Source organism: Selaginella moellendorffii, unplaced genomic scaffold (assembly GCF_000143415.4).
Source record: "Selaginella moellendorffii unplaced genomic scaffold, v1.0 SELMOscaffold_44, whole genome shotgun sequence".
Lineage (NCBI taxonomy): Eukaryota > Viridiplantae > Streptophyta > Lycopodiopsida > Selaginellales > Selaginellaceae > Selaginella > Selaginella moellendorffii.
The window spans coordinates 1204114-1231064 of NW_003314305.1; the positions used below are offsets into that span (position 1 = coordinate 1204114).

General features: G+C 49.6%; 5 protein-coding genes and 2 long non-coding RNA genes across 15 annotated transcripts; 3 read left to right on the plus strand and 4 right to left on the minus strand.

The window, feature by feature from the left end:
* Positions 1-626: 626 nt before the first annotated feature.
* On the minus strand, positions 627-16776 carry LOC9647712 (auxin transport protein BIG). The gene is made up of 16 exons (XM_024685311.1): positions 16431-16776; positions 16274-16371; positions 16072-16225; positions 10196-16020; positions 9534-10136; positions 9298-9478; positions 9010-9238; positions 4963-8942; positions 4419-4899; positions 4128-4350; positions 3676-4080; positions 3480-3623; positions 2783-3425; positions 2347-2723; positions 1786-2286; positions 627-1724 (listed from the first exon to the last, which is right to left on the minus strand). The coding sequence occupies exons 1-16, from the start codon at positions 16669-16671 to the stop codon at positions 804-806; spliced, it is 15006 nt and encodes a 5001-aa protein (XP_024541079.1). The 5' UTR covers positions 16672-16776; the 3' UTR covers positions 627-803.
* Positions 16777-16891: 115 nt separating this feature from the next.
* On the plus strand, positions 16892-19326 carry LOC9648073 (uncharacterized aarF domain-containing protein kinase At5g05200, chloroplastic). 3 transcript variants are annotated; one of them, XM_024685317.1, is made up of 12 exons: positions 16892-16996; positions 17052-17160; positions 17216-17349; positions 17414-17500; positions 17594-17782; positions 17848-18003; positions 18054-18319; positions 18368-18465; positions 18519-18697; positions 18752-18862; positions 18929-19117; positions 19220-19326. In XM_024685317.1, exons 1-11 carry the CDS (start codon positions 16922-16924, stop codon positions 19094-19096), a joined length of 1572 nt encoding a protein of 523 aa, XP_024541085.1. In that variant the 5' UTR covers positions 16892-16921; the 3' UTR covers positions 19097-19117; positions 19220-19326. The 3 variants fall into 3 exon arrangements, with proteins under 3 accessions (XP_024541085.1, XP_024541084.1, XP_024541083.1); XM_024685316.1 differs by having other exon boundaries at positions 19174-19262; XM_024685315.1 differs by lacking the exon at positions 19220-19326 and having other exon boundaries at positions 18929-19178.
* Positions 19113-20252, minus strand: LOC9647713 (peroxidase P7). Its single transcript, XM_002980404.2, has 3 exons — positions 20048-20252; positions 19806-19997; positions 19113-19748 (listed from the first exon to the last, which is right to left on the minus strand). The coding sequence occupies exons 1-3, from the start codon at positions 20234-20236 to the stop codon at positions 19170-19172; spliced, it is 960 nt and encodes a 319-aa protein (XP_002980450.2). The 5' UTR covers positions 20237-20252; the 3' UTR covers positions 19113-19169.
* LOC112349973 lies at positions 20161-20899 on the plus strand. Of its 4 annotated transcripts, XR_002993592.1 has the most exons (3): positions 20161-20438; positions 20509-20721; positions 20786-20899. It is a non-coding gene; the product is annotated as an uncharacterized LOC112349973 (long non-coding RNA). The 4 variants fall into 4 exon arrangements; XR_002993591.1 differs by lacking the exon at positions 20786-20899 and having other exon boundaries at positions 20161-20457; positions 20509-20746; XR_002993590.1 differs by lacking the exon at positions 20786-20899 and having other exon boundaries at positions 20493-20746.
* On the minus strand, positions 20532-22027 carry LOC9648075 (peroxidase A2). The gene is made up of 3 exons (XM_002980406.2): positions 21729-22027; positions 21439-21630; positions 20532-21389 (listed from the first exon to the last, which is right to left on the minus strand). The coding sequence occupies exons 1-3, from the start codon at positions 21984-21986 to the stop codon at positions 20808-20810; spliced, it is 1032 nt and encodes a 343-aa protein (XP_002980452.1). The 5' UTR covers positions 21987-22027; the 3' UTR covers positions 20532-20807.
* Positions 21281-22702, plus strand: LOC112349972. Its single transcript, XR_002993588.1, has 4 exons — positions 21281-21403; positions 21459-21698; positions 21756-22519; positions 22586-22702. It is a non-coding gene; the product is annotated as an uncharacterized LOC112349972 (long non-coding RNA).
* On the minus strand, positions 22104-26860 carry LOC9648076 (calcium-transporting ATPase 2, endoplasmic reticulum-type). Of its 4 annotated transcripts, XM_002980407.2 has the most exons (12): positions 26657-26860; positions 26521-26595; positions 26398-26466; positions 26242-26340; positions 25235-26194; positions 24680-25099; positions 24532-24622; positions 24356-24474; positions 24026-24304; positions 23575-23970; positions 22551-23511; positions 22104-22481 (listed from the first exon to the last, which is right to left on the minus strand). In XM_002980407.2, exons 1-11 carry the CDS (start codon positions 26783-26785, stop codon positions 22603-22605), a joined length of 3546 nt encoding a protein of 1181 aa, XP_002980453.2. In that variant the 5' UTR covers positions 26786-26860; the 3' UTR covers positions 22104-22481; positions 22551-22602. The 4 variants fall into 4 exon arrangements, with proteins under 4 accessions (XP_002980453.2, XP_024541082.1, XP_024541081.1 ...); XM_024685314.1 differs by having other exon boundaries at positions 24356-24622; positions 26521-26589; XM_024685313.1 differs by having other exon boundaries at positions 24356-24622; positions 26242-26337.
* Between the last annotated feature and the right edge of the window lie 91 nt (positions 26861-26951).

The following is a 26951-nucleotide window of genomic DNA, read 5'->3' on the forward strand; positions in this document are numbered from 1 at the left end:
TCCGCAAGCCTCCAAACGCATTGGCGCCATGGTTACCAGTTTCTTGCATAATTACTGCTCGGTTTTCCTTGTCAGTGCTATGAATCGTCTTGCTTTGGAGATATGGCCATTTCGTCCATCTCGTCCATCTCAGCCAGAGGCCTCTCAACACTGGCATATAAAGACTGTGACAGCGAATGCGGAATCGTTGCTCCAAGAGCTTGAAAGGCCGAGAAAGCAGCTATTCGCGCCTCTTCTGCTCGATCCAGGACAATTCTCCCTGCTCCGTTTCTTATTTTCTTTGCCCCTGCAACATACATCCACTGCTGCTTACCAGCATCTATTACAAAAACCTTGCGAGTAAAAGCATTCGGTATATAAGAGAAGCCAACCTGCATGTTGAAGCTGTAGCTGAGGCTACAGTTCCTGGACTTGCAAACGCGCTGCGCGATTCTTCATTCAAAGAACATGCAACTGGAAACAAGGTTTTGATACATGCCCAGGCCAATAAGACTGCATAATGGACATAATTCGTACACAGAAGCATATCACCACAAGATATTTCAGCAACAAAAAAAATTAGAGTGGAACCAACTAAAGAAAAAAACGAAGTTTCAATGCATGCAATGGTGTCTCAAAATGGAATAGACAAGTTAAGTTAATTACGTACTTATTAAACTGAACAGCGTATAGCTCTTTTATATACAATCCCCTCTCAGATACACTACAAAAAAGAAATGCATCATATAAAACTTTCTGGGCTACGTACCGATGGAGATTTTTCTTTTTTCTTCATGGTCCCTCGGAATATAGGAAGATCATTTTCAAAGCGATGCCAAGCCGAGAGCGTCCCTGAAAAACTCGTCGCAGGACGAGAAACCAGCCGAGAAAGCATCTCCCAGAGCCCCCATCACGTCCAGAGCCTCTTGCAGATCCGCCGAGCTCTGCATATCCTCCAGCCACTCGAGCAAATCCTTGGAGAAGGCGAGCATGGCGCTCACGTCCCGGAGCTTCTCCTTCATGGTGGCCTCCCACGCCTCAGTTCCATCGTCGGTAGTCCCACCGGCGCTGCTGCTACTGCTACTCCCGCTGCTACTCCTGTTGGCGACGACGCTACCACTCCGGCTCTTGAAAAATCTCTGGAGCTGATCGATGATCCCGATAAACACCAGCATCGGCTGGAGGATGCTAAACAGCTGCTCGCTGCTGAGCGATGGAGTTGATGTAGCTTGGAGTCCTCCCGAGCTCGCTGTTCTCTTGATATCCGCTGCCGGGCTGAAGCTCAGAGCAAACTCTATCGGGTTCCTGGCCGCTGGAGATGGCGATGTCGAGGCAGGAAGAGGAGAAGCCGGCTGGAGCAGCACTCTTCCCTGTTTGTGTAGCATGTAGGCATGGACAGCACCTCGTTGGAGAAACGTTTTCCTGTGCTGTTGCCACTCGTCGTGGGATTGTAGCAGCAGCGACTGGACCATCATATACTGCACTGTCTCGTCCGATCTGACCGGCGTGCCGGGGCTGGAGATGGTTCTCGAAAGAGGAGTAGTGGTGGCGTCAGTCTCGGGAGGCGATGCCTGGAGGAACGTCTGTAAGGATTTTGCGAGAACACGGCGTTGGCTCGGCCCCTGCTGGTCCAAGAGATGTCGGGCCATTTGTAACATGAAAGGCAAGAGCCTCGAGTTGCTTTCCTTGCCACCACCTTTACTATCGACACTGAACGAGGCCCCCGTTGCAAAGCGGCCCAGCATCTGTTACAGAAGGAAAGCTCGCGTTAAGTTGTAAAATGAGAAGGAAAAGAAATAAACGTACCAGGACGATATCGTAAGTGAGCAAGCGCAGCCGGCTACCATCCGCACGTCCAAGGGCGTTTAAGTTGTCCCAGAAAGTATCAACGCACCGGGAGTACTGCGCAAGCGCGACTGCTGGGCCGCGCAGAGGAAAGAGATCGTTGCACAGGGTCTCGTTGTTGCGTATAGCTGCGCCTTCCCACTCCTTTTTGGGATTCTTGAGGGAGGCGTCGGCTCGCTTTGCCTCTTGGTGGCACTGGACGTGAATGACGTTGAAATGACTGACCGTCGTGTAGACCCACTCTGGACGACCGTGGACAGTCGCAGAACCGATGTTTACACGCTTGCTGTACGAGTAAGCTCCCAGCATATCTGTTGGCCGCAGTTTGTAGCCTTCCCGACAAACCATGCATGCCAGTCCCGCTTCTTCCTCTTCTACGTCTTCAAGGCCTTCGATTCGAGGCTTTGATATGACAATGCGCTCACCTCCATCAGACCTCAGCTCCCGGCGCATTCCCAGCCCCTGGAAAAAAGTGAGCTAAGTCTAAGAACGAAGGAACGCAGCTTGAAAGATGAGTATTACCTGTAGTAACTCTTCCCTTCGTTGCAAAGCACGTCGTCTCATCTCGTCCCGTGTTGTCTCCCTTAAATTCAGGATCGTCTCGGCAAGGAATCCTTCACCGCAAGTCTCTTTATCGGATAAGGTGTCCAGCAAATTTTCTGCTCTTGCTCCAATCTCGTTTTCTCCTGGCATGCCCTCCAGTGCGTGGAGCAGAGGAAGAACTTCTTCCTCGTCAAGACATTCTTGAGTCTTGCAGTGACCGATAGATAATCCTCTCATCATGGACAGGATAATCGGAACCGATGGAAGCTCCAAAGATCGTGTCCACTCGGGTGACGACCGAAGATCTGTTTTCTTTTCAGTAAAAGGAAATGCGTCTTTCAGATACCGTATGGCAACTGCAGAAGATAAACACAAGAGCAAAGTTGATATGAATAAAAACTCAAAAAGTTCTTACCAGTCAGTATCTTCTTCTCAAGTATGAGATTTTTAAGTAGCTCGCCACTGTCGTTTTGCTTGATCGACTCCGTTACCTTCACAAAATTCTCAACAGCGAACTGATGAAAGGCTGCTTTCTGACCCAGTGAAGCGTCCTTCAGATTCTCACCGTGCTCCTTTTGCAGCTTATCAAAAGCTCCCCAGTCCAGTAAGTAAGGCAGGAAGTGATCCACCAATACTTCCATTGCCGCTTCCTCTCCATAAGTTAGATACGGTAGTATTCTTGCGGCTGTGTCACTGTTCTTGTGTTGCTTAGACTGCTTGTAGCTGCTGGGATTGGAGAGTCGCTCCAGGAACATTAGAACGCCCTTGGCAGCTTGTTCCCCTCTGGCAATGCCGGCTCTTGTTGTGCTCAGAGCGCCTTCGGTCACTCCAACATCACTTTCGTTGGCCTCGGTGACCAGACACTCCACGATGAGTAGCAGTCGCTCCACAGATTCGGCTGAAGAGAAGGATTTGTTGGCCGTCTCCAGGAGAACATCCAAGGCACCAAGCTGAAGAAGAGCCTGCCGGTTACCCCGAATCTTGCAGCAAAACATGAGTAGCTTCAAAACCAACGCAACTTGTTCCTGACCAGACTTCAGTTCTTCGTCCGTAAAATGCTGAGAGATACAAAACCAACTTTTAGAATCAGAAAAGACTAAAAGAGCACGTACCTCAACCATACTCAGTAGCTCCTTCAGCCCACCGCTATCTTTCATGACTCCAGTAATTGCAAACTCGATTTCTGGATCCTGACTTTCCTCTCTATCATCATCTAGCTCCTTGATCATTGGTTCTGTTGCCTCACCGTCCAGTCCCTGCACACACAGCACTTTTAAAGACAGAATCATGAAAGATCACGCGGCATACCTGGAGTCGATATGTCACGGTCATTGGTGGACACTCTCTTCCGGAGACTCCAGAAGCAGACATTAACAGGCTCGTTCCTATTGCCAAATTCGCCACCTGCGAATGCGCCTTCCGCCAAACCTGCTCATATACCTGCGCCACACTGAGATCTAAAGAAATGATGCTTCCTGCAACAAGAAGCTCCATGCCGTAGTCATCCTCCAAAAGTGCAATCATGTCCAGCTGTTGACAGATTTTGTTCTTCACGTCACGCATAAGTGGACCAACTTCTAAGCTCGAGTATGGATTCTTCGTCATCGAGCCACGGATAAACTCCTCTTGCGTGTGAGCTTTGTTGAGAACAAGCATATATGCAGGCTCCGGTTTGGCCGGACAGATGATATTGCAGAGTTGTTCAAGAATAAACTACAAGAAAAACATTGAGTAAAAGGAGACAAGGAAACAACGCTTACCAGGCATCTGCGATCTTTTATGTCGTGATCAGGAGTCTGAAGACCGGAAATACATGCACGAACGAAATGTCTCTTGTTGTCGTCGCTTTCCTGAAGCAGGTTGTCAAGAAGCTCGCGTAGTAACCGTCCACAGTCACTTATCAGCTTCGTCTTTTGAACAACCAGACCTCTGATCACCAAAAGAGCTTCCAAAATTTGTGACAGCAAGTCTTCCTTCATAAACCTGCACAAAAAAAAAATAAAAAATAAAAAAAAATCATATCACCGTAACAGCAATTCGCAAACTCTTACCTTATCCTAACGTTCGGAACTTGCAGGAATTTGTTCAGTAGCTCGATAAGTTTGTGTAGAGTATAGCCCTGTGAGATATCCGTATGGAAGCTTCGCTCCTGGGCTTCTACCCGGACTACCTCTTCACTGATAAGACTGCAAGCGGTCCGCAGAAAGCCACGAACTGTAAGATATAAGCGCGCATCTTCATCCTCGATCATTTTGAACAGCAGATCAAAGTATTCCGCTGCACTCTCTCCGGCAGTTCTCGAAGCAGGCAGCAGGTTCATAAACAGGTCCAGGAACTTGGATTTCCTAGCTACGCTCTGAGAGCACAGCACCTCGATCAAAGCGCACATCTCTTGACGAATTGGCTGGGAGCATGCACTTAGAACAAGCTCACGAACCCAGCTACTATCTTCAAAGCACTTGAGGTCCTCGGTAAGAGAAACTTTGCAAGCTTTTCGCTTCCATCGTAGGATATATTTAAGAGCCAAGGCATCTGAAAAAATAAAAAATAAAAAAACAAATTCCATCGTCAGAGGTAAGAAAGAGGTTAACGTACCAGATTTTCTCGAGTCTTTTCGAGATTTTTGAGCGGGCTTAACGTTCTGAGATATGGTCAGTCGTCTCACGAAATCAACATACGTCGCACCATTCTTCCACTCCAGGTAGTTTACTAGTAGTAAATCCTGGCCTTTCGGTGTGTTCTCCAGCTCTTTGTCTTTCTCTACGTTTTCCTTGGCGGGCCTGGTGACCGGTGTCTCCTGAAGTATTGCAGCCGTCTTCACGAAAGAACCAACAGACTTCACCGAGAACCCTCCAGGTTCAGTAGCCTGAGGAATGTCAGTCTTTGGAGGAGTGCATGCCTGAGAAATAATTCTCAAAGCTGGAAGAATGATGTGCTCGGCAATAACTGGATGCCGCGCTCCAACCTGGATCGACCGGAACAGCAGCTGAAATGCGACTCGCAGCCGTGCCTCCCAAAAGTCATCACCGAGAGAGCATGTTTCTGAAAGGAGTTGCATCTCATCACGGACGCACGCGGCAATATCCATCGACCGGTGATGCTCCAGACAGTATACCACCTTCTGCTTGATCAGGCTATTGAGCTCGCCGACGGCATTTAAGTCGCCTTCTGTGAATGCCGATAAAACCGTCCGCGCTTGAATCCGAGCAGACTTTGGCCCCTGATGAATATTGTTCTCGAAAAGCTCCGAAAGGATGCCAGCAGCGACAAGCTGTTGTCTGCAGTATGGAATCCTCGCAAGTATCTGTAGCCACTCCAAGCAGTGGCCGACGAAAGTGTTCGCACAGCCAAAGCAACGGTTTGGATGCCGCTGTGCCGTGATGATGTTCGCCAGATGAAAAGATCCTGGACTTCTCTTCCTTTCCAGGTAAGACATCAGCACCCTTCGAAGACCCTGTAACGTCTGAACGCTTTTACTGACGGAATCGAAAGCCATCTTGCACTTCTCGCCGTATAAAACTCCCAGAATCGCGATCTTTCTGTTGATCTTAAACGAAGACGGAAGCGCCACCATTTGCTGAACAGTGTCCTTCTGTTGTGAATCCGCTTCTGACTCTCCTATACTCGAAACAAGCTTCAGCAAAGGCTTCTTGTATCCCAGAAGCTGTTGGTATCGCTTGTGAGCATTCTCAGACTCTGCCTCGATTGCTGCCAGCCCTTTCTTCATGTCCTCGTCATTCTCCATGCGGTCGAACGTGTAGCTCGGCTTTGCCATAAAGTTGAACTCGAAGCGGCCATACTTGCTGTAGCCACATTCGTTGCAGAGGAAAGAATCCAAGTTCTCGTAGTTGATGTTTCGGCATTGACGGCATTGGTACGCGTTCTCATGGCAGTTACTACAAATTCCATGCTTGTCGGTGACGACCCTGCTACATCGGGGACACTGAAGAGATTCGACCGATGCTGCTTGCAGGTTCTCATAGAAACAGTCGAGCTCGATCATGAAGTTGCAAGCTGTGATCGGTATAGGAAACTCCACCTTCAGCTCCGTCTGGCCAAAGTTCAGCTGGCAGCTTCTCGCTCGCTTCCACAGAGACCGGTTGTTCTTTAGCTCCGAAAGATCTGCTACCACCCTGTTGTTGTAGTAGAGATTTAGGACTTTGATAGACTTGGATCGTCTCGGCTCGTGGACGTTCATGGTGACGCTCTGAATGGTGTGGCTGCCAATGCACTTCACCAGAATGCTGTTGTCAGTGTACTTGGTCTCTGCCTTGATTGTCTCCAGCTTCATCCGGTTGTATGGAATTTCCGGACTGTTGCAGGCCAGGCAAGGCTCGCTCTCCAGATAGTAGCCGTCGAACTCCACAAGGCTAACCAAAGTGCTGTATATCCGAGAGTTCGGATGATTCGCAAGGAGCTCGTTTTGCAAGCGTAAGGTCTCGAAAATCTTCATGATGGTGTTTCCCGTCAGACACCCTTGAACCAGCACGCTTTCTGGGTTGCTCAGTGCTATCTCCTGAGTTCCCTTCTTCAGAAGCCAAGACAGCAGCTCAGTGAACTCTTGGACGTTCTGACCATATGCTGGCAGCATAGGAATCCTTTCCAAGAGCAGCGTCACCAAGAGCACCCTGAATGCCTCTTCTCCATGATACCATGCACCAGACAAAACCGTCTTGGCCTCCGAGCGAATGGATGCTGCATTCCACTCGAGCAAGAAAGCATCCAGGAAGTTCTTCAAATTCCTGCCATCTTCCCCGACGAGCTGCTCCACAGCCTGCTTCATGTCCAGATAGCCTTTGTCAGCTCCCAAACTCGCATCGTCACTGCCACCTTTCTTGTCCTTCTTCCCTTCACTCCCTCCCTTGGCTGCAGTCTCAGTAGCGTCCTTTTTCGAAGATAGCAGGTCCTTCCCCGAGTAGAAAGCTAGCGCCAACAGTTTTAACGTTTGAACAACCAGCTCCTCTCCAAAGCAAAACGATCCGTTCAGCAGGAATGGTATCACGTCGGAATGCCTCGAGCAGTACTTTTGCCAGTTGCGAGGCCTTGCAGCAGCTACCTCCCGAATCAGAGAGAGACATTTGAGTACCTTGACACTCCTCTCGTAAGGAACGGTCACATGAAAACCCCCGGACTTCTGCACCAGCTTGTAGAGCTTCTTCACCTCCCTGTTGAGCTGCCAGGCATCTCTGACGTTGTAGTAGTGACTCTTGGATCCACACATGTGCAAGAGCAGCCGACGAGCATATTTTCTGATGAAAGTCGTATGGGGACTGTTGATGTAGCTGCAAAGAACTTCTTGCCAGCCGTCTAGCTTCAGCTCGGAACCAGGACATCCTTTGGATGACGACTGCTCTTTGTCACTAAGCTTTTCCGACTTGCCTGGCCGTACGAGGCTGTACGTCAGCCGGAAAACACTCTCTAGCATGAGCTTGTAGAATTCCACAAACAGGTCCCCTTTGTGGCTCTTTGCGTACGAATCTGAGAAAAACGGCGTAAAACTCCCGGCCGCAAACTCCCGCCTAACCGTGAGCAAAGCACCACAGGGAGCATTTGTAGACGAAGCGGTTGAGTCCTGTCCTCGAGACGAGCTCTTGAAGACGTGAACCAGTTGCTGAGTGATGTTCAGGAGAAAGTTGACGAGGGACTGCTGCCGAAGGGAAGCACATACGCGATCGTACTGAAGCCCTGCATCTGTTGTTCCCTCTCCCTCCCTCGGTTGGCCATGTATAGAGCCAGGTTGATGCCAGTGCCGAAGAAGTAGAGTGAATAACATGAAAATAAGTATCGCGACTTCTCCGAAACCAGACCGCTGCTTGACTGAAAACGGATTTGCCACGTCCAGCTCGTCCAGCATCACCTTGACAACTTTGTCGAGATATACAGCTCCAGATGCGTCGAATAGCGGGCTCGATGGTGCAGTCGTCAACCTGTAAAAGAGCTGCATAATGGGAATGGCCATCGTTCCCGTTGTGCTCTTTGTCCATCCTCGGAGGTTTTCAAGCAGTCCGCTCAGGAGCAAGGAGTTCACCAGCGTTTTCGATGCAGAGAAAGAGCCAGCTTTCACCTCCGGCACATTTTCGGGAAATTCGCAACTTTCAGTCGCCTCCATGGTAGAACCGAGGGAAGCAGCCGTCGATTGCAGGCTTAGCTCCGTAGCCATCTGGAGCAGACTTTCTTCACTCAAATCATCGATGGAGTTAAACGGTATCTCGTGACTATTCCCAGTTGTGTCAGCTTCGATGGCAATGGCAGTCATCGGATGATCGCGTGTATGAGGAGGAGGAAGCTGATCACCATCCATAACCTCAAAGCAAGCTTCACAGAGGTCGAAATCCGGGCAGACAGTACAGTGCCAGCGCCGTCTCTGTATTGGAACCGTAGAGCAACCGTCACAGCAGTACTGTACTGAGGCAGTGCCGGGATCTTCTTCTAGCATCACTTGACCGGAAGCAACTGTTGAGGTTCCGCTGTCCGAGTGCAACGACCCCGCACGAGAGTTCTCCGCACCATCATCCATCAGGAGCATGGTTTGCTTTGGCAGGGGCACTTGCAAAAGCCTGGAGGAGACTGCCAGGCTAAAACAAAGAGTAAAAAACATGATTGTTAGACTACTGGTAGGAGATGCAGACTACAGTACAATACCTGCTCGAGGAGCGAACAGCGTCCTGGGGAGCGAAAAGTAGCTTCTCAAGAAGGTTGACCGCCGGAGAGACAGACGAAACAGATAGATGCGCCGAGAGACATTCAGCATAGCCATAGATAAGGTCCACGATAAGCACCACCAAGTCATTGATTGTTTGTGCATCCAATTGGTCGGAGAGGACAAGAATCTCCCACAAAACACCGACAAGGTTTTCAACGAGTGAAGAGCCTTTCAGCACAAAAGATAGCGTCATTAATATGGCGACAACCAAAAGTTGGAACACTTACCATGTCGTTCCAAATACAAAGCCAAATTCGACGGTCGATGAAGTGAGATTTTACAGACCGTCCGAACCTGGTTTGTAAATTCTTGCACCATCCATGACATACGAATGCCACCCAAGGAAAGCTTAGAAGCAAGGAGAGGACACGAACGGGCGACACCGGACAAAGACATCATATCTTTCGCCTGTCAAAGTGGAGCATGTGTTAAAAGAAAAAAATTAAACAGATTCTAAGCCTACCTGATAGTACGCATCCTTGCTCAAAGATAAAGCTCGCAATACATGTCTGCCAGCCGAGAGTAACAGAGACTGTCTGTCACTTGCAAATACAACTTCCAGAACAGGCATGCACTTCCCTTTGCAGTTTTCCAGGTTCAGTTCGGAGTCCGGGTTCAGCCGATGGAGAGAATAGAGACCTGACAGGGCTTTGAAAACCTCGTAGAAAACCTTATCAAGTGTTGAAGCGGTCTGTAGTTTCCTTGTCTTCAAAGCATTGCTCTGAGAAGCTGCGCCCTGGCCTTGATTTTCCAAGTCTAGAACAGCATCTAGCTTTTCCTTCCATCCGAAATCTTCTTTGGACCTCGCATAAACTTCCAAGCTGTCAATTCTAGGCAATGACGTAGAATTGAATGTTGGCCCAACTGTCAAAGCAAACTCCTCGTCTGCTGTCAAAGACTCCGAGCTTGTAAACGGCATGTCGTACCAAGACCGAACACCTTCTTCTAGCCGTATCACCCTCTGAAAAAGTTTCACTTCCGACGGAATATGGCTAGCAGATGTGTTGCCGACATGGATACGGCAGCCAACCATCACCATTTCAACGTTTGAGTTGAACACGAGTATCTAAAAAACAAAACAAAACACAATTTTAGTAATAAGCGCAGGGAAAAACAATCCGGTACCTTAAAACCACTCGCTGAAGGACTCTCCAGAAAACCATCATCCGAAGCCAAGCTCATCTTCACACTCTCGGCATCATTGTTCCGGAGGACATCACCACCGATTTTGATGTCCGAAGTGATGCAAGTTGTCTTCTCAAAAAAGTCCAAAGGAAATACCGCAGGACTCACGGACCGGGTACTGAGGATGGCAGCACCCAGCTTCTTCATTGTTGTCTCAGCACTGGAAGAAACATGTTGAAACACATGCATGCTACCGTCGTCGTACAGGAGCAGAACGTGACTTCGCTCCTTTGCCATGGACCTATACGAAGAAATACCGTCCACTCTCAAAGATCCTGCCACTCGCAAATGCTGTCCCTCCAGGCTATTCGTTCGAACATGAACAACTGAAGCCGAGTTACTCTTCTGGCTGGACAGGCAGGAAAACAAGCCGCTGCCGTCAAAGACTTCCTTCCAGTGATGAAGACAAGCGGTCTTGCTCTTGTTATCCTGATCGGTCTCGATAACACTGGAGACTTCGGACAAAGCAGTTGCATCAGCATTCAGGCGTCCAAGCAGAGTGGAGCCATCGCTGAAGGAGGCGAACAGAAGCTTCAGAGACGAGGAATAGTGGACGGAGACACCTTTTACCGGTCGGCCCTGTTTTGGAATCTGAACCACGTCCGTCAATATACGAGCTCCAGAGTCACTTCCTTTGGAGATACGTTGGGTGTAAAGCGCGCCTTGCTGTGACAGAACCAGAACCAAAATCTGCCCGTGACTAACAGCACCAAGTGTGGCATCAACAATCTCGTCCTCGAGCACAGTGAAATAATGCATCGGACTGATCTTGTCCTGCGACAGGTCGTAAATCTTCACAAACTTGTTGGTGACCACCATTAACTCCACCTGTGATCCGACCAGCCAAGTCACCCGACGGATGTAAGCATCTTGTAGAGCGAGTTCGAGAGCAAGCCTGTCCGTCACTTCTCCCCTTGGACTCACCGTAAAGACGAGGCAATCCTCGTAGCCAGCAACTGCAAGGTAGCTCTCGTTAGCCGGGTTGAATACCAGCTGCACCACTTCGAAGCGCACAGAGTTTTTAGATAGCGGCTTCACGGTCGTCTTGTCCACTATCACCGGAGTAGCAGTAGGCTGACCGATAAGCTGTCCAACGTCGAACAGCGTCACTTTGTCACCCTCTCCAGCTGCAAGCCTTCCTCTGCTACTTATCGTAAGAAGCGACTTCGAAAGGGATCCGTTCAGTAAGTGAGATCTTAATTCTCGAGAGTTCGGATAGTCCACCTTGATTTTCATGTCAAGAGAACCGCTTTTGTAGGCTCGCTTCAGCTGGAAAATATCATTCTTCAGTTGTAGTACTTTCTCTTGACCGAGCTGTATCTCGTCATTTCCAGCGGCCTGGATACCATGGCTGAAGGAGCTCAAAAGTCTTCTACAAAGCTCGAGAAGCTGGCCTTCCAAATCAAGGTTTGAAAGCAAAAGAAGAATCTCCTTCTCGTCGCGCTCGGAGACGGAGAGCTGAAAGAATTCCTGGTTCTCTCTGTTGTCATCCGACTCTGTCTCTGAGTCGCTGTCAGAAAGTTGCAACCTCTCGTGAATCGGAAAAAGTTGCTGCTCCGGCGTACTACTGGCAAGCTTTGCAGACGGCATCGGAGATACTGTATACTTCCGTGGCTTCAGGCACTGGCAGTTGGTCACTTTAACACCTCCAGCACCACAGTCACAAAAGAACCTGCTCAACCGCGAGTAAACCACCTTGTGACCACGATGACACACCTTTGCACATACTGAGCAGCATCCCTTGGACACTGTCAAGTCGCAAGTGTAGCAGAAGTACCAGTGCTGCTCCATAAAATTGCTCCCACTTGATGTGAAGGTGCAAACTCTAGAAGCAAGAAGCCTCTCAGTGTTGATGCCGTCCTCGTCGTGCTCTCGATCCAGGCTTGTTAGCTCACCATCAGATGTCCCCTCGTCATCGTCTTCGTCGGCAGAGGTAGCATCACAGTCGGCATTTCCCCCCTCTGTCACCTGAAGAGATTGATCGGAAGGGCCGCGAGGAACTTTAGCCTTTCCAGAGGATGTGCCTTGAGAAGAAGGGTGCTTACTCCTCGAGAATAATATTTTCCGTGCACCGCATGCCGTCAGCACGGAATTCAAGAACGCAAGTAGCCACTGCAGGCCCTCGAGATGATCGCCATCAGCAGGAACTTTTGATAGCACGTCAACCACAGCCCTTGACACATCTTTAAGCAACGGTTCTCCACTTGCCAACTGCACGATCGCCATGAGGTAAGATCTCGCCATCTCAGCTCCATAAAAAGTAAATGCTCGCTCCAAGGTCGTGAGCATCGCGTCAAGGATATGAGCTTTAAGCTCCTTCGCTTCGGAAGCGATGATGTTCTGAACGAAACGAACAGCCAGCTCTCTCACGGGTGAAGACGGAACGGCTTCCTTGTCCCCGATTTTACACCCTGAAATCCGTTGTTCTAACCAGGTTCCAAGTCTATCCCTTTCCATGGCCAGCAGTTTCTCCTGTAAGTTGCTTCTACACCTAAGCTGGAAACTGCTCGGCTTCTCTAGCAAATCCACAAGAAACCGGAGCATCTGCATGTTCACGGTCTCGTTGGAGCAGCCATCCAGAACGTCCACGTATGAAGACAGGTTTCCTTGCTCCACAAAAGTCCTCACCCCCTCCTGGCTGTCGGAAGCACCAAACTGAACGCTGAAGGCTCTGCTTCTCCGGGCATCAGTTCTTATTGTGTTTGTCACTTCCAGAACTTGGCAGACTATTCCTTCACGCAGAGGCTCCGGGACGTGCTTGCTCGTACACAAGATCTTGAGAATCCACTCTACATGCTTCAACGTGTAGACATCAGCATATAGCTGAACGTGGTCTTCCGGTAAGTTCACCGCAAATAAGATGTTGGTGCAGAAAATCTCAAGTCTATCGAACGCGCAGTTCATTTTTACCGGCATGATCGTCTTTAGGAGCCCGTCAACCTGGGAGCTGCTCAACTTTACACCGTCGGTGTCCAAAACGTTCTCGATAGTTTGCAGTAACCCCTCCAAAGTGAGCATGCAAGAAACTAGAGCTGCATCCCCTTGATACGAACAAAGAGGAAAGCCATGCAGAACAACGGGAGAAAGTGCCCCATCCTTTTCCCAGGCCCCTGCTTTCTTCACAACGCTCGAGAGCTCGTCTGTCCACGTTCTAGACGATTCCCACCGTAGAAGTGACCTCAAGACACTCGAGCTACCACCAGCCTTGTCCAACATATCATACCGCCTGTCCTTGGGAAAGTTCGTCCGCAAAACTAGACCGATGAAAGATACGACGTCTTCAGAGCCAAACTGCTCCAGTAAAATTTGTGAAAGGCAGTAGTCGGCAGCTTTCACGTACCAGCCCACGATGGATGACAAACTTTGGAGGAGTTGCTCTAGTTGCCCGTTTTCCACAATATAACGCAGAACGTGGTGAAAAAGTATATCTGGGGGACTACGTTGAAGCGGAAGATAAAGCAAGGCCAGTGTCGCCCCTTGCCTCAATAAATCCCATGACGTCAACTTGATAGAGCCTCCATGCATAGACACTTCCAAGGATTTAAGGGACTGTAGAAAAAACTCCGCCCACTGCCCCACACCATCCGATGACTGCCGCTGGAAACCGGCAGAGACGCTCTTAGCCACCTTGAAGAAAAACTCCAAGCCAGTAGATGTATCAGAATTCCAAGGATGGACCGTCGCAGAACTGGAGCCTTGCAGAATGCTCCAGCATAGCATGAACAAGTATCTCTCCAGTAACAGCTCGTCCACGTTTGTGATAAACCTCCCCGTCCAAGCTTCAAGCAGACTAGAAAGATGCGAGTGTAGGCCTTCAACGTCACTGCTAATCACCAGATTCCCCCCAGCCGGACAGCTCACGTCAAACAGATGTGAAATGCAGCGCTCGTCGATCATATGATGGACCGGCCTCCGAGCAAAAATGGCAGCCCAAGATGGGAAAAGACCCTCCTGGATGGGAAGCTTGGATGACTTTTGAAACCACATCTGCTTCGACAGGTCCGAAACCAGCCACTTCGGAAAGCTGTTGAAGTGGAAGATAAGATACTTCGCAGCCAGAACCAGTCTCGAAGTCAGAAGAGCCCAAGGAGCCAAGGAAGCACCGGCAGCTTTCTTTTCGTTGCCGCACGTTGCCAGTGCTGATGATAAAAGGTTCACTATAGCCAGCCGATTTGGAGAATCCAAAGAGTGGAACGCCATAAACAACACTTCCATGTGAAACCAGGAGGGAACTACTGCCGTGGCCTTGTCCAAGTCCCCTTCGAAAGCCTTGATGTTCCTCACGTTGTCGACAATCGAATCCAGGAACGATCTCCAAAGATCATGTACCAGAGGATCATTTGACGACGTAACACCTTGACAGAACCGGTTTATGAGTACCTTTGCCATCAGTACCAGCATGTTTCCAGACAAACCCCCGGGCGAGTCTCCTTCTTTAGCCATCTGATGGAAAAGATGCGTTTGCAATCCCTCCGATAGGACTCCTCTATCAACCAGAGTAATCAGCACGTCAAAGGAGCATTTCTGAAGCTCTGCCAGCAAGTCTAGACTGCCTTCTAGTTCCTGGTCGTCTACCCGAGCCTGCTTTCCAGTGTGAGATCGATGTATCTCCAATAGCTCATCAAGATGACAAGTTGATAGATGAGCCCGAACCACCTCGAACGTAGGCTTGTGCCATTCCGAGGAGAGTATAAAGTCCCTTATGAAGCACAAAAGGTGAGATGACGCCTGGAGAAGAGCGTTATGCATTCCGTCAGCTTTCCTGGGAGCTGGAGCAGTCTGCACTGTTTCTTCCGAGTTGACCGAATGCCTTCCCGATTCTGAAAACAAATCCCCAAACAGAGCATCGTCTTCACTTGCCACAGTCAAGGAATCCATGGAAACGGTTGCCGAGTCCTCCTCACTGTGGATCGACGAAGGCATCTCCAGAACGGGCTTCAACTTCACACCTTGGACTTGAAGAATAGCTGCTGCTGCAAAGAGGTCGTTAAGCCACTCGCCACTCGACGGAAAGATGGTCTCCAGATGTTCCGACCTGCTTCTTGCTTGATTCAGTCTGAAGTCCTGTGATCTAAACTCTATCGAGCCTACCAGCTCCTCCGCTGGCACTTTTCCCCCATACCGCCCTTCCGAAACATGAAACTGGTCAGCTTGCAAAAGCCGCAAGACGTAGCTCACGAGCTGCGGCGTACAATCTGTGTCCTGTCGTAGTTTCACTCCGTTCATTTCCTCGAGAATGGACGCTGCCAGAAAGGTCCTCACGTTCTGAGATATAACATGATCCGGGAAAAAACTCTCGCAGAAAACCAGTAACGCGTCCATCAGCAAAGGCAAGGACGTAGCCCCTTCCTGAACGTCGTCGACATCAAAAAACCGGTTATCCCTGGTGCCGCTCTTTAGTATGTCCCGCAGAGCGGATGCGAATCTAACCACCTCTGTAACAGTCCCTTGAACAGAAGCCCGGTGTCGTGAGAGCCTTGCCAAGTTCCCCAGAAAGCTAAAAACCTCCGTAGCAAAAGATAGCCCGTCCCCGTCTAAATCTACAACCAGACCTGTGCACAGTGCCGAAAGACGCTGGAAACAACCCAAGCTGACGATCGAATGCTGCTGCGTGACATCTACTAAGTTCTGCCCCCGCCTGCTTAGTAGCTCCTTGTCTATCTCACTTCCACTCCTCAAACTGTCACGGACAAGCTGGTCATTAGATAAAACGGCCAAGATGTTTTGAGACCACCCGGTGCCTTCGTCTTGGTTGATATGTACATCTACAAAGAGCAAAAAGTTTACGCATTGAAGGCACACACAGAAATGCTTACCCCGATCACCGTGATGGCTATCGTGCTTATTTACAGACACCAGCAAACTGATCATAAGATCCGGTGGAACTCCAGCCGAAGAAAAATGCGGTAGCCTCTCAGCTTTTCCATCCAAAGTCACAGCCTCCAAGAGCTGCAAGAGCTTTTGCTGCATCTGGAAACGCGATTGAATCGACGTGAGCAAAAGAGATTGCAAAGTTACCGCCTCATCCGATCGAAACGAAGGAGTTTCGAGACTTTGAATGCAGAGCTCCGCAGTGAGGAAAAAAATCCGCTGTAGAGAAGAATACTGTCCTTCCTCTGTCACAGAGCTGGAAATAAGAACCCTAATCAAGCTCACGAGAGCTAGCTAAGCTCACCTGATGCTAGATCCCAGGACGAGGCAACGACAGCGCTGAGGATTCCCAGGAGCTGCTCCAGCTGCTGGCTGCTCCACTGCGCAATGCCGGAATCTCCATCGCCGTTTCGGTTAACCGCCTCCAAAGCCGTGGCAAGCTGATCCAACCCTTGCTGGACTCCCGGATCCCGCAGGCTCTGCGACAGGCAGCGGTCGCCAAGCACCTCCAAGAGCTTGCGCTGCGCCTCCGCCGCTTCCTCCATGGCACGCCGCCGCCGCTAGCAAATCCTCTGCCTCGTTCCTCCCCGCCAAAACCCTAGAAAACCTCGCGGCATCGCGGATTCTCTCCAGCTGAAGACCTAGGGCATTCGTCCCAGCGCCTCGATCCACACAGGCGAGAGATTCCCATAAAATATTTCTCTCCCAATGTCGGCCAAACAGACAAATGCCATGTAAGATCGTTTTGAAATAATGCCATGGTGCTTTCTTTCCTAATAGTTTAGGGTTCTTGCTATGGCGCTCACTAGCGCGTCCACGAGAGCGCCATACGCGCTCAATGCGGCATTTCCAGGCGCGCGCCAGCTCCAGGTAAGCTCGAATCGCGTTTCGATTTCACCCGATTTCACCGAAAATCCATTGCCAGGTGCTGAGAATGCCGAATTTCGCGAAGTCGCGGCAGTGCCGGCTCTCCGTGCGAGCAAGAACAGCGTCATCGTCCTCTCCCTTTCCAAGACCGGCCGAATCTCAATCGGGTAAGCAATGCGATTCATCGAACGATTGGTTTTAGCTTTGCTCCTCCAATGCCAGGGAAATTCAACGATCTTCTCGCGGATATCTTTCGCATGACTGTTGATACCGGGCCTCGAGGCGTCCTTCGTTTGGCTCAAGCCGTGGAAGCCGTCGTCTCCATTGGAGCACAGTGGTTTGTGGAGCAAGCTCAAGTATACTCGTTTGCTCCCTCGCTCCAGATTTTCGTGCTTAGTTTCGTGCGAAAATTGTGACCAGGGTGGATCCACACTAAGCAGCTCTCCACCTCGGCTCTTGAGACGCCTCTTTGAGAGGCTCGGTGCTACTTACATAAAATTGGGCCAGGTAGTGTTCGTATCTCTTTTCTTTCTTTCTTTCTTTCTTTTTTTTTCTCTCTTCTTTGGTTTGTGTTTCTGACTCTTAATTTTTCTCTGACAGTTTATCGCATCGTCTCCATCGTTGTTTCCCGACGAGTACGTGAACGAGTTTCAAAGTTGCCTCGATCGCACTCCGGCTATACCTTTTGCTGATGTCAAAGCTATCATTCAGGAAGACCTGGGACGCTCTCTGGATGATGTTTATGAGTATGTGGATAGCGCTCCTCTTGCCTCGGCGTCTATTGCTCAGGTGAATGCTTTTTTTATGTTTTTCTTTTGAGTTTCGTATGTTTATTTTTTTTTCCTCGAGCTTAGGTACATGCTGCACGGCTGAAGGGAAGCAAGAAAGATGTTGTTATCAAGGTACTAAAGCCTGGAGTAGTGGATGTGCTGAGAGCAGATTTAAACTTTTTGTACGTTGCCGCGCGTGTTTTGGAGTTTCTCAATCCACAAATAAGTCGAACATCTTTGGTAAGCTGTTTTGTCTTCGTTTTCCCTGTTACAAGGGTCACTTCTTTCAGGTATCCGTTATAGGTGATTTGAGAACATCGATTATGGAAGAGGCGGACTTCCAAAAGGAAGCTGTCAACGTTGAATCGTTTCGAACGTATCTAGAAACCATGAACCTTTTCAAACAAGCAACTGCACCAGTTGTGTATCGCCATTGTAGCACTCGGCGAGTGCTGACGATGGAGCGTTTGTATGGGGTACCTTTAACAGATCTAAAGTCCATCAGCTCAATTGTTCCAAATCCGGAAGCAACGTTGATCACTGCCTTAAATGTCTGGTAAGTCTTGCTTTAGGTCTTTGACTTAACTACTTAGTTTGTCTGTAGGTTTGGAAGTTTACTTGGCTGCGAGACATTTCATGCAGACGTGCATGCGGGCAACCTTTTGGTGCTTCGGGATGGTCGAATCGGTTTTATTGATTTCGGTAACTTATACATGTTTTGAGCCACTGTAGCTTATGTCTTGTATCTGCCGCAGGAATTGTTGGCCGCGTTTCTCCTAAGACGTGGGTAGCCGTAGAAACGTTTTTGGCTTCCTTTGGAACCGGGGATTACTATGCAATGGCAACTGCACTTAATCAAATGGGTGCTACAGACAAGAAGGTGGATTTACTTCGTTTTTCTAAAGATTTGGAGAAGATTTTTAGTGCTGTTAAGGTATGTAATGAAAAGAATTTTAAAATGATGCACCGACACCCGTTAGCGACATAGGATTTGGACTCGGACATTCGCATCACAACTGCTGGTGGACCACAAGGAGCTACTGTTGCTGCTACTTTGGCTGTTGATGAGCGACAAATAAACGCTTTGCTTCTTGATGTGGTATGTTTCTGATTATTTCTGATTACTCTTAAGACACCAGTACATTCTGCTATATCCTTGAAACAGTTTCGCTTAAGTGAGGCTTATGGATTGAGGTTCCCACGCGAGTTCGGTCTTCTACTCAAACAACTATTGTATTTTGATCGGTATACTCGCCTTCTCGCACCCGACCTGAAGGTCCTTCAGGACGAGCGAGTTATTATTGGAAAGACGGATAGAAGATACAGCTACTGAATCCCGAAAAGCTATAGACAAGTAAGCCACAGCTTTATTGTTCGCAAAAGCTTAAATCACACTTAACATGTTTCTAGCTGTTCACCACACGGCAGTTCTTGCGAATCTGACCGCTTTTTCCAGTTAGAGGACTCAGGTTTCCCATCTTCACCATGGCATTCGCGAAGTCCCTGAAGAATAGGCTCGGGTTGTCTTCGTAGTTGGAGACAATTCTGCTTGACGATCCTGAAGGTGCGTACAGCACTTGATCGGAGTTGAGAAGACCCTCGTTGGCAACAATGTTACTAAAGTACGCATTGTCAAAGCCGGTGGGGGTCTGGAAATCTAGTGGAGAAGTATTGTTGTCACCTCCTGAACGTGGGCATTTTCTTTGCAGGGTCTTCAAGTATCCTTGGTTGAAATTTGAATCCGGCCTGGCGGTGTTGCTGAAATTATACAGACGATCCTTAAAGCTTGTGCAACGAGCTTGTCCGATGGTGTGACTTCCAGAGAGTGCGACTAGCTCTTGCACAGAAAGTCCCTTGGCCTGGAACTTGGAAATAAGCTGGGAAAGGGTGGAGGTTGGAGGCGGTATATCGTTGTTAGAGGCGGCCAAGCTCGCGGTCGTGCTATCCCGACGTCCCAACAGTATTGTCCAAGATGGTCCATTCATCTGTTACAAGAATCTCGTCAGCTCATTTCTTTCAAGCTCGAGCAACCGGGTTCTTACCAAGACAACGCTTTGTTCAGCTATAATCGCTAGAATATCGGCGCAAGATACAACTCCAGGACAGACTCTCTCAACCGCTGCTTTCACGCTGTCCACCACCTCGAATCCTCTCGCCGAGTTCCTGTTCGGGTTGGAAGTTTTTTCGCCTCGAAATCCCGGCTTGTCGTCGAGGAGGACAGATCCATCGCATCCCTGGCAGAACATACAGTGTTTCAGCTTGCAAGACGGTCACATCGACTTACATTGACAAAACAGTCGTGGAAATGGAGACGCAGAAGCGAGGCAGCCATGCGTGGTTCCCTCTGAACAGCTCTCTCAAGTACACTTCTCACAGTTGATAACAGCTTCGGACACGACGAGTCATAGAAGGTGGGGCTCAGCTGAGCAGCGGCTGAGACAAGGCAGATGCAAAGAACAAACACAAACTTCATTTTTCTTTGCTCGAGAACGCACAAGGACGGATCGAGAAGTCGTGGCCTTTTATACTGGAAAGGTGCGTAGAAAGACCGACGGGGAAGGCCAGTGGGAGAACTAATCGACAAAGTTTCCTGGTAGCTTGTTACTACTGGTCGGTGAATCTCTTGACTTGGTGCAAAGAGCATGCCACTGTTAAGACGCTATGATCGAGAACAGGTACACATACATGGTCAAGGTTGGTAGGCTTTCAGTGGATTGAAAGTTTCAAAGTCTGGTTTTTTTGCAGGTACGCATGACAAATGTTCATGATGTGATTGGCATTCTGCGGCTCGCGTCAGTCGCAACTTTACAAGCAAAATGATTTGACACCGATGCTTTTTCGAGGTAACTTTTAATATTTCTTGTTTTAGCTTCAGACAATATGATGGCTACAGTGCAGGCATGTCTGCTGTAGTGCTATAACGGAAAGGAAATTCAGAAAGCGAAGCACAGCCTTTTGGTATGTGAAATTATTTCATTTGACTTGTCTCTTTGAGGAATCTCTGATGCGATTGTTGTGATAGTGTTACAAGAGTATCTCATTCTTCAGCTGTTTACGACTCGGCAGTTTTTCCGAATCTCACCGTTGGTACCAGTGAGAGGGTTCAAGTTTCCCATCTTCACCATGGAAACTGCAAAGTCATTGAAGAAACTATCCTGAGCAAAGTCGTAGGTGCTCACTAAGTTCTTGGTGCTGGCTCCGGGAGTGCTAAACAGGACCTGATCAGAGTTGAGGAGGCCCTTGCTAAACTTGAGATTGGTGAAGTAGGACGTATCGAACTCGGTCGGGGTATGCAAATCCAGGTTGAAAATGTTGTTGTCACCTCCTGACGGTGGACATCTTGCCTGCAGCTCTCTCAAGTATCCTTGGTCGAGGCTTGGATCGGGACGACCGGTGTTACTGAAGTTGTATAGCCGGTCCCTGAAGCTGGTGCAACGAGCATTTCCAATGGTATGCGAGCCCGACAGAGCGACGAGATCCTGCACGGAGAGTCCTTTCCGCTGGAAGCTGGCGATAAGCTGGGCGAGCGTGGACGTGGGAGGTGGTATATCGTTGTTAGAGCCGGATAAGCTCGCTGTGGTGCTGTCTCTACGTCCCAGGAGCACCGTCCAGGAAGGCCCGTAAGTCTGCATCTCGAAAAGTAAGCTTTCTTTTATCTCACGACACTGTTCTTACCAGTTCCACGCTTTGCTCAGCGATGATAGCGAGCACGTCGGCGCAAGACACGACTCCGGGGCAGGCGCTTTCCACCGCGGCTTTCACGTCGTCCACAACCTCAAAGCCTCTGGCGGAGTTTCTGTTCGGATTGGACGTCTTCTCGCCGGTGAAGCCCGGCTGGTCGTCGAGAAGAACAGATCCATCGCACCCCTGACAACAACATCAACAACAAAAATTAGAAACGTTTCCGCGCAGTGCCAACTTCTTCTCTTAAAGAGGTACAAAACGAAAAAGCGTTTGTTCCTTACCATGACAAAGCAGTCGTGGAAATGCAGGCGGAGGAGCGAGGCCGCCATCCTTGGCTCTCGCTCCACAGCTCTAGAGAGAACGCCTCTCACGATGGACAAGAGATTCGGGCACGAGTAAGCGTAGAAAGTGGGGCTCAGCGGGAAAGAAGAAGAAGGCGGATGGGCAGACACACAGGAAGAAAATAGCGACAGATGCAAGGCCACCAAAGTCAGCAACAGCGCACTCTCCTTGTTCGTCGACGCCGCCATTCTTCTCATACAACTCGACGAGACGTGAAAAGAAGAACGAAAGAGAACGAAACGAGATGGGTCCTTTCGAGAGTTTCAAAAGCGAGCAACTTTATAGCGGACGAGACCACGAACTTAACGGACGGGTAAATTCCAAGATGGATTGACACGGTCTCGATTATACGTCAGAGCTTTTAAAGTTTCAACACCAACCAGCACTATGGAACATGATTATACCGCGGCAGCTTCGCAGGATTCTAGAAACGAAGTCCTGTTGGCATTACTCGACGCATCAATCTCTCTCTGGAACTTTGACGCGGCTAAGGTAAGCAGTCTTTCCCTTCTCTTTTTCTTCTCACTGTGGATTCTTTTGTTTCTTCTTGATAGATTCTTCCGAAATTTTCAAACTTAACTGATGCGTGTGACTGCCACCCCTTGACGTTGAGCGTCAGATCCGCAAAGAAAAATAATATCGCGGTCAATAAGACGATAATGGTTGTTCCGTTATCACCGGGAACCAGCTCTCTATCAACCGAACAAAAAGTGTTTATCAGCAAACACAGGTAAACAGTGATACCTTAAAATATTGCATACCTCTAGTGGATGTTTTTAACGTGATTTCCATCCAGGCAACTGCTGTCACTCGCTACTCTTCGACTTTCTTGTGCTCGTTCTTGAGGAAGAACACTCGGCCGGCCAGCTTCAAGGCCTCATCCAGAGGAATCACCGGGAACGAGAACGCGATCACCAAGAGCCAGTCGTTCCAATCCAGCGGCACCACTCCAAACACCTCGGCCAGCCACGGCGTGTAGAGGATCGTTCCATGCAAGCCCAGCGACACGGCGATGGCCACCAGCAGCCACTTGTTCGCCCAAGGCCGGACCTTGAGCAAGCTGTTCGTCTCGGACAGCGCGTTGAGCGCATTAAACATCTCGATCATCACGAGCGTCGACATCGCCAGCGTCGACGGCTTGAGCTTCCCGACCGTGAAGTAATCGCAGCTGGAAGCGAACGACATCACCTCGTTCCCGGCGATGGTCACTGGATTCGCGTGAAACTCCGGCCAGAGCGGGCACTCTCCCCAGTGACTTAGCTGCTGGAAGCTCACTGCCGTGTGGCCGTCCCTGGAGAGATCAATCCCGAGGAAGGAATCGTCGTTCAAGTACCACAGGCCGAAGATCCCGATGGTTGCAAGCCCAACGTAGAGTCCGATCGTGAGGAACCGGAAGAGCGTCCAGCCGCTGATGAAGCCTTCGGTTGGAAGCCGCGGGGGCCTGTCCATGATATCGGTGTCCGGTGGATTGAATCCCAGTGCCGTGGCTGGCGCTCCGTCCGTGACGAGATTCACCCAGAGGAGCTGGACTGGGATGAGTCCTTGCGGCATTCCAAGGATGGCGGTCAGGAAGATCGCCACCACCTCCCCGATGTTGGAGGAGATGAGGTAGCGAATGAACGCTCTCATGTTGTCATAGATGGACCGGCCTTCTCGCACGGCTACCACGATCGTTGCAAAGTCATCGTCGGCTAGAACCATGTCGCTAGCTTCCTTGGCCACCTGGAAGAATCAAACACAAAGTTGATGATAGAGAGAACTTCAAAGCGATGGAAGCTACGTTACCTCTGTGCCACTCAAGCCCATGGCGATTCCAATATCGGCTAGCTTCAAGGCCGGTGCGTCGTTCACGCCATCGCCGGTCATTGCGACGATCTCGCCGCCATCCTTGAGAACCCGGACGATCTCCTGCTTGTGTATGGGCTCCGAGCGAGAGAAAACGAAGCCTTTGCTGTCGGACTTGTTGCCGAGAAGTAGCGCTCGTCTGTCACTGACTGACAGTTTCATGAAGTCCTTGCCGGTGAGTGAGTGTTCGCTCAGATCGTTCTGGCTGGAGAACAGGCCTATCTCGCAGCAAATAGCTTCGGCTGTGTTCTTGTTGTCACCAGTGATGACTATAACGCGGATACCAGCTCGCTTGCAGTCATCGATTGCCTCCTTGACTTCTGGCCGAGGAGGGTCCTGCAGCAACCCAAAATGAGAAAAGCGAGCAGCACACAAGTGGATGTATTCAGACCTGCAAGCCCGCCAATCCTACGAACGTTAGCTGACTTTCGACGAGGACGTAGCTCTCCGGCTTAACGAGTATGTTCTGCGCAGGGTGGTCCGGTCCCGTATAATCGGACAATGGACCGAGGTCGCTCTTCGAGGCAAGAGCAAGTACTCGAAGACCCTTTGACGTCATAGCATTGATGCATGAGATGATATTTTCCCGGAAGCTCGGAGTTAGTGGCACGACCGAGCCGTCTTTCAGCTGCACACTCGTGCATCTTTCCAGGACGAATTCTGCCGCTCCCTGGAATGGAAAGTTGATATAAATGATTAAGAAAGGTCAACAGAAGGGTACCTTGACTAGCAACGAGTTTCCTTCGTCCTCCTTCACAATGACACTCATCGACTTGCGTACACGGTCGAACTCGAGAGTAAAAAGTCGCTGGTTTGTCTTGCTAAAGTGAGCGCAAGCCGCTGAACATAAAAACGAAAACATGAGTATAAAGATCAGAAAAAGGCACAGTTCTTTACTTAATCCAGCTCCAACTGGATCGGCCATTCTCTTCGCCTTGAACTTTTGAAGCGACTGTTTATCTTGTACACCAAGTTTCTCCACAAGAACCTGCCCACATTTCGGCACACGTTAATGATATTACTAAGAAACAAAAGTTCTTCTTACCAGCATTGCTGCTTCCGTAGGCATTCCAGTCGCGCTGTAGCTGCCGTTTTTGAATTGGATGCCAGCATCGTTGCACAGAGCACAAATCCGAGCCAATGTCCGAAGGTTGTGGTCCAGTTCTGAAGGCAAACCAATTACGTGTCCATCGTCTGGATCATACGATGTTCCAGTAACCCGAAACGTTCTCAGTTCGTCAGGACCTTCAACGGCCAGCAGCTGCACAACTGACATCTGGTTGGTCGTCAGTGTTCCCGTCTTGTCGGAACATATCACTGTTGTGCAGCCCAGAGTTTCCACCGATGGCAGCTTTCGTACGATGGCATTCTCCTCGGCCATTCGTCTCGTTCCAAGAGCAAGACAAGTTGTGATAACAGCCGGTAGACCTTCAGGAATGGCTGCTACAGCTAACGCCACTGCAACCTTCATAACCACAGAGATGCAAAACCAGCGTCATTGAAATAATCGGGCAGGAGAATATGATAGTCTGCCAACACAGCAAGAAACCATGTTAGCTTGCACCGAACGTATGGCGTCTCGAAAGGAACCTTACCTTACCTTGAAATAGTACGTTGCCTGTCCAACGTCGAACTGTACATTCGAAGGCAGACCATTCGAAACGTCCCAGGTGAGAAAGTACTTGTAGTTCACCACCCAGACAATACCACAAATCGCAGCGACAACCTTGGTCAGAACGTCCGCAAACTCGTCCAGCTTACGAGTGAGAGGAGAGTCATAGTCTGACAAAGAAGCGTCCTGTATCTGCGTTTGAATCTTCCCAATCTCGGTAGCCATCCCAGTATCAGTAACTATACAAATGCATGATCCATTCGTCACGGTCGTCCCAGCAAAAACCATGTTGTCCTTCCCTTGAATTTCAACCTCTTCGTCACTTTCAGAATCTGGTTGCTTCAAAACCGGCTGACTTTCACCAGTGAGAGCCGCTTGCTGAAGTCTTATGGTCCCGGACTTGAGGAAGGCAACTCGCATATCAGCTGAGGCTTTATCACCCGCTCGTAGTTCCACTATATCACCCGGCACGAGTTCTCTGGCTGGAAGATCCACAATCTCCCTCCCATCTCTCAAAACTCGGGCCTCTTCTGATTGCATCTCTTTCAGAGCCTGAAGAGTGCTCTCGGCCTTGCTCTCCTGCCAGACCCCGATGACTGCGTTTAAGATGATGATGGAAAGTATCACCAGTGGCTCCGTAAAAGCTCCAGGACCAAGCTTACTCCCCGGCTCAAGCTCCGAAAAGGCCAGAGCGAAAGATACACCTGCTGCCGCAAGTAGGATCTGGACCAGAGTATCGTCGAACTGCTCGAGAACAAGCTTCCAAAACGAGGTCCCTTCCGGCTTCTGCAACTCGTTCCAGCCATACGTGGTCCTCTTCTTGTCGACGGCATCACGGTTTAATCCTTTGCTTATGTCCACGTCGAAGAAATCCGCGACAACTTCCACAGGCCTGGCCCATGCAGGATAAGGTGGACGTGACGACTCAACACTCTCGGGTTTGGAATCCTGGCAACAAAGTTTCAGTCGAAAACACACGAGAAATTCTTTCTTACATGTTTTCCAGGAAGAATTGATGGAGAACTGATTTTCTCAGCGACATCCACAGCTCCTTTCTTCGCTGGATGGTTGCAACAGCGAACGCTTCTCGGCTTCTGCATTGAAACTCTCGTTTTAAAACAAGAAAAAAGCTATGCATCTTCACAACTTACATGCTTTTCTAAAGCGACCACAGAAAAGTTCTTCTTAGAGTCATCGAGAACGCCTTCACCTCTCAATCCCTGTGACGAATTCATCAAAATCCAGCCTATGGAATGCTATATGGCAAGAATTACACTCTTTCTCGGCCCGATCCATGAAGAATTCCTCCTCGCAGCGTTTCCCTCCCACTTATCATTCGCTTCCTGCGACTTTCGAAGAAACTCCAGCGTCAATATACAATGCCGCGAGAGTAGAAGGCAAGAAATCTACCTCTATCCAAGCTCCTCGCCTGGAAATCGTCACAGCATCGCAGCGCAATCCGGCATTGCGCTCGGCAGTGGCGAAGCACGGCTCCCGGCGACGGATTAGCAGCGAATACCCCGAGTGAAGCAGCGACATTCCAGGGAAACACGATCGTGATTGCAATTGAGCGCCGCGAGAGCATCGATTCTCTCCTCGTCGCCCTAGCTGGGCTAGAAGATCACAAAAACCCTGCTGACAAACGACTAGAATTCTGCCACGTGGGACCACACGTCTTTTGCCACTTGTCACATTCTATAGTACC

Coding starts and splice junctions, on each gene's coding strand:
- LOC9647712 (XM_024685311.1), bottom strand. CDS start 16,671: ATGGAGGAAGCGGCGGAGGCGCAGCGCAAGCTCTTGGAGGTGCTTGGC. Junction 3,624..3,675: donor CCGTGACATATCGACTCCAG/GTATGCCGCGTG, acceptor CTGTGTGTGCAG/GGACTGGACGGTGAGGCAAC. Junction 2,724..2,782: donor TGAGAAGAAGATACTGACTG/GTAAGAACTTTT, acceptor TATCTTCTGCAG/TTGCCATACGGTATCTGAAA.
- LOC9648076 (XM_024685312.1), bottom strand. CDS start 26,785: ATGTCGCTGCTTCACTCGGGGTATTCGCTGCTAATCCGTCGCCGGGAG. Junction 25,100..25,234: donor AGGCAACGTACTATTTCAAG/GTAAGGTAAGGT, acceptor GTGGTTATGAAG/GTTGCAGTGGCGTTAGCTGT. Junction 24,623..24,679: donor CTACGGAAGCAGCAATGCTG/GTAAGAAGAACT, acceptor AAATGTGGGCAG/GTTCTTGTGGAGAAACTTGG.
- LOC9647713 (XM_002980404.2), bottom strand. CDS start 20,236: ATGAAGTTTGTGTTTGTTCTTTGCATCTGCCTTGTCTCAGCCGCTGCT. Junction 19,998..20,047: donor TCCACGACTGTTTTGTCAAT/GTAAGTCGATGT, acceptor ATGTTCTGCCAG/GGATGCGATGGATCTGTCCT. Junction 19,749..19,805: donor CTGAACAAAGCGTTGTCTTG/GTAAGAACCCGG, acceptor TTCTTGTAACAG/ATGAATGGACCATCTTGGAC.
- LOC9648073 (XM_024685317.1), top strand. CDS start 16,922: ATGGCGCTCACTAGCGCGTCCACGAGAGCGCCATACGCGCTCAATGCG. Junction 18,320..18,367: donor ATCACTGCCTTAAATGTCTG/GTAAGTCTTGCT, acceptor GTTTGTCTGTAG/GTTTGGAAGTTTACTTGGCT. Junction 18,466..18,518: donor AATCGGTTTTATTGATTTCG/GTAACTTATACA, acceptor TATCTGCCGCAG/GAATTGTTGGCCGCGTTTCT.
- LOC9648075 (XM_002980406.2), bottom strand. CDS start 21,986: ATGAGAAGAATGGCGGCGTCGACGAACAAGGAGAGTGCGCTGTTGCTG. Junction 21,631..21,728: donor TCCACGACTGCTTTGTCATG/GTAAGGAACAAA, acceptor TGTTGTTGTCAG/GGGTGCGATGGATCTGTTCT. Junction 21,390..21,438: donor CTGAGCAAAGCGTGGAACTG/GTAAGAACAGTG, acceptor TTCGAGATGCAG/ACTTACGGGCCTTCCTGGAC.